This window comes from Carcharodon carcharias (genome assembly GCF_017639515.1).
Source record: "Carcharodon carcharias isolate sCarCar2 chromosome 27 unlocalized genomic scaffold, sCarCar2.pri SUPER_27_unloc_1, whole genome shotgun sequence".
Classification (NCBI taxonomy): Eukaryota; Metazoa; Chordata; class Chondrichthyes; order Lamniformes; family Lamnidae; genus Carcharodon; species Carcharodon carcharias.
In genome coordinates this window covers 3,538,314-3,541,858 of record NW_024470624.1, presented here as the reverse complement: position 1 = coordinate 3,541,858, position 3,545 = coordinate 3,538,314, and the positions used below count along the sequence as shown (strand labels likewise).

General features: G+C 45.2%; 1 protein-coding gene across 1 annotated transcript; it reads right to left on the bottom strand.

Moving 5' to 3' along the window:
* Nucleotides 1-994: 994 nt before the first annotated feature.
* LOC121273672 (gastrula zinc finger protein XlCGF49.1-like) lies at nucleotides 995-2,418 on the bottom strand. The gene has a single exon (XM_041180828.1). It carries the CDS (start codon nucleotides 1,787-1,789, stop codon nucleotides 1,235-1,237), a length of 555 nt encoding a protein of 184 aa, XP_041036762.1. The 5' UTR covers nucleotides 1,790-2,418; the 3' UTR covers nucleotides 995-1,234.
* Between the last annotated feature and the right edge of the window lie 1,127 nt (nucleotides 2,419-3,545).

Sequence of the window (3,545 nt, the reverse complement as noted above, 5' to 3'; positions counted from 1 at the left end):
TAGTTTTGTTAGCAATACCACAGAAATGTGTGGTTTTACTTTCCAATGTTTTTAACCGGACAGCGTTTACTGCAGATGCATCTGGCCAATGATGTTATTGATGTTGTGTGCTCACACGGTCAAGTGCACACGTGCAGACAGCTATCAGTGGCCATCTTATGTGGCCATCTTGCGTTGACAGGAAACACTGTGTTTCTTTACCAAGTACCAGTATGTATCTTGTTTCCATGAATTTTGCTTTCAGACAGAGCTGTCCTTTATTCTGCCATCAACACTTACTCTGGACCAATGCTTTGTTTCTGTACGACAATCATTACTTCTCCTTTTGCCTTTTGTTGCATATTTTGGTCATTTAATCTTGCCTGCCCTCTAACCAATCCCTGACATGCCTTATGCTCCACCAGACCCTCCCTTCTTTCTCAACATCATCAAACCCATCACATTCCTTCCTCTCTTTATTCTGAAGAAGAGTCATGCTGGAGTGGAAACATTAATTCTGTTTCTTTCTCTTCACAGATACTTCCAGAGCAGCCGAGTTTTTCCAGCACTGTCTGTATTCATTTTAGATCTGCCTGTAGTGGTGGGAAAAACATAATTTACTGTCCAAGCTTTTAATCTGGCATCATCAGGACACTTCACAAGAAAACCAATGTGAGGGGAAAACAACAAGTCAGTCATCATCAATTGGTGTATTCTCCATGGCAACATTGCTACCAATCAGAGTCCGCTTGCCAACCAATCAGCACTCTCTTCTCATACAGTATAAATTGTTGTTTTCTGCTTATATTGGTATTCTTGTGAAGTGTCCTGATGAGTGCAAGGTGAAAAACTTTGACATGTCTCCTTTCTCAGCAACACTCAAGTTCTAAACTACCAAACGACTATTGACTATCAGAATAAAATAAATGTACTTCATCAGCTTTTGCAGATCATTTCAGTGGAAATGTGCACTCCAAGGCTCAAAGAGCATCAGCCCACTGGGAGCAAAGTTCTGAGACTGGCCAGTGCAGCAGAAAGAAACCATCCAATCCTCCCACTTCACCAAGTGTCAGGATGAACATGGTTCAGAACTGGATGTGATTAACAGCATCAATAACAGCGGAATCCAACCCCGAAAATCACTTGTGAACTCTCTGTGTCTCAACAGATTTGATGACTGAGTGAATCTCCCACACACGGAGCAGGTGAACGGTCTCTCCTCAGTTTGAACTCTCTGCTGCCTCAGCAGGGCAGATTAAACAGTGAATCTGCTCCCATGCCCAGAACAGGTGAACAGTCTCTCCCCAGTGTGAACTCGCTGGTGTGTCCGCAGGTTGGATATTTGACTGAATCCCTTCCCACATTCAGAGCAGGTGAATGGCTTTTCCCCAGTGTGAACTCGCTGATGAGTCAGCAACGTGAATAGATGAGTGAATGCCTTCCCACACTCAGCGCAGATAAATGGTCTCTCCCCGGTGTGAACTCGCTGGTGTGTTCGTAGGTTGGATGAATCACTGAATCTCTTCCCACACTCAGAGCAGGTGAAAGGCCTTTCCCTGGTGTGAACTCGCTGGTGTGTCAGCAGGTGAGATAACTGATTGAATCCCTTACCACAGTCGGAGCAGGTGAATGGCCTCTTCCCAATGTGAACTTGCTGGTGTGTCTGCAGGTTGGATGAATGAGTGAATCCTTTCCCACACACAGTGCAGGTGAATGGCCTCTCCCCAGTGTGACTGCGTCGATGAGTTTCCAATTCAGATGGGGATCTGAATCCCTTCCCACAGTCCCCACATTTCCACGGTTTCTCCATGGTGCGGGTGTCCTTTTGTCTTTCAAGGTTCGACAATCAGTTGAAGCTTCCTCCACACACAGGACATAAGTATGCTGTCTCCACTGTGAATGGTCCAATGTGACTGTGTAACTGGTGAAAGCTCTTTCCACAGTCAATGCACTAGAACACTCTCACTCAGGTGTGGGCGTCTTGGTGCTACCTTGGTCAGACAGATGTTTAAAATCTCCACAAGCAGGTAGGACAGAGAAACATCTCTCATTCTAGATTCAAATGCTGATAATATTCAGGTTCCAAGAATCAAATGACTCTGAGATCCTGAAGTGACGTTTGGTTTTGAGATTTCTGTCTGCAAATCCTTCTCTTCTGATAACCTGCAACAGGATAGAAACTCAGAACAGACAATTTTAGTTTTTGTAGAACATTGTGTGCTCTCCATTCTCACTTTGACATACCTAATATGCACCCAATAGTCCTGCACTAAAAATGTGTGTAATATAAAGTAGTCTATTACATGATTAGAGGTACAATGGGGTGTGAGGGAGAACTTTATTTTGGCAGTGAGTGGTGATGACCTGGAACTCGTTGCCTACGAGGGTGGTGGAAGTGGAGGCGATCAATGATTTCAAAATCAAATTGGATGAGCACTTGAAGGAAATGAACTTACAGGGGAATGGGGATAGAGAGGGGGAATGAGACTGACCGGATTGTTCTACAGAGAGTCGGCATGGACTCAAATTATCAAATGGACTCCTTCTGTGCCGTGATGACTCTGACTGGAAATATATAATGCAGCTACAGTGCTATATGACAAGACTAGAAATCAGAAAACATTAGGTTTAAATGACCATAAATAATATATCTACGATGCACCATAGAACAACTCTGGACATATCTGTCCTAAATTAATTTACTGTTCCCTTAAATGTCAGTCAGTTCCTGGGGGAACCACCCCTTTCATTGTGAACATTCGGAAAGAGACCATCCTTTTAGCCAGACAAATAAATATGTCAAGCTGAGGGAGCAAAGGATGACAATGTCTTTAAGAGAGAGAGAGACCTGGGCCAACCTTTCCAGAGTCTGCACCCTCCCTAGATTCACTTCCTTTCCCTTCAGTTCCTGCAAGTCAACAATTTACCCCCAGAACGTGAAAAGAAATGGAAAGGGGGAGAAAAGAAAGTGTTTTACTCACAGATGTTGGACACAGGAGGAAGTTTTAGTCTGTGTGCAGCACAATCGTCATTCACACAAAGCCCGCGCTCTGATTGGCTGGAGAACCAGAATCCTGCCGGTCCTCCAATTTTTCCCATTGGTCAATTTCTCGCATGAAGACAAAGGGGCAGGGAAAGATTTCTTGGGCAAAACAAAAACAGAATTACCTGGAAAAACTCAGCAGGTCTGGCAGCATCGGCGGAGAAGAAAAGAGTTGACGTTTCGAGTCCTCATGACCCTTCAACAGAACTGTCATGAGGACTCGAAACGTCAACTCTTTTCTTCTCCGCCGATGCTGCCAGACCTGCTGAGTTTTTCCAGGTAATTCTGTTTTTGTTTTGGATTTCCAGCATCCGCAGTTTTTTTGTTTTTATAAAGATTTCTTGGGCCCGGGAGACCCTTTGACCCCCATGACGAGCTGAGCGGTTGGCGAATGGGAAACGCTATTCTCCGCACATGCGCAGCATCCCGTCTTCCTCGAACATGCGTAGTCCCGGGGCGCCCGCCCGCGCTGCGGATAGAGCGGATTCTCCAGCGCTCGGGATTGTGGGAACTATGGCCGCCA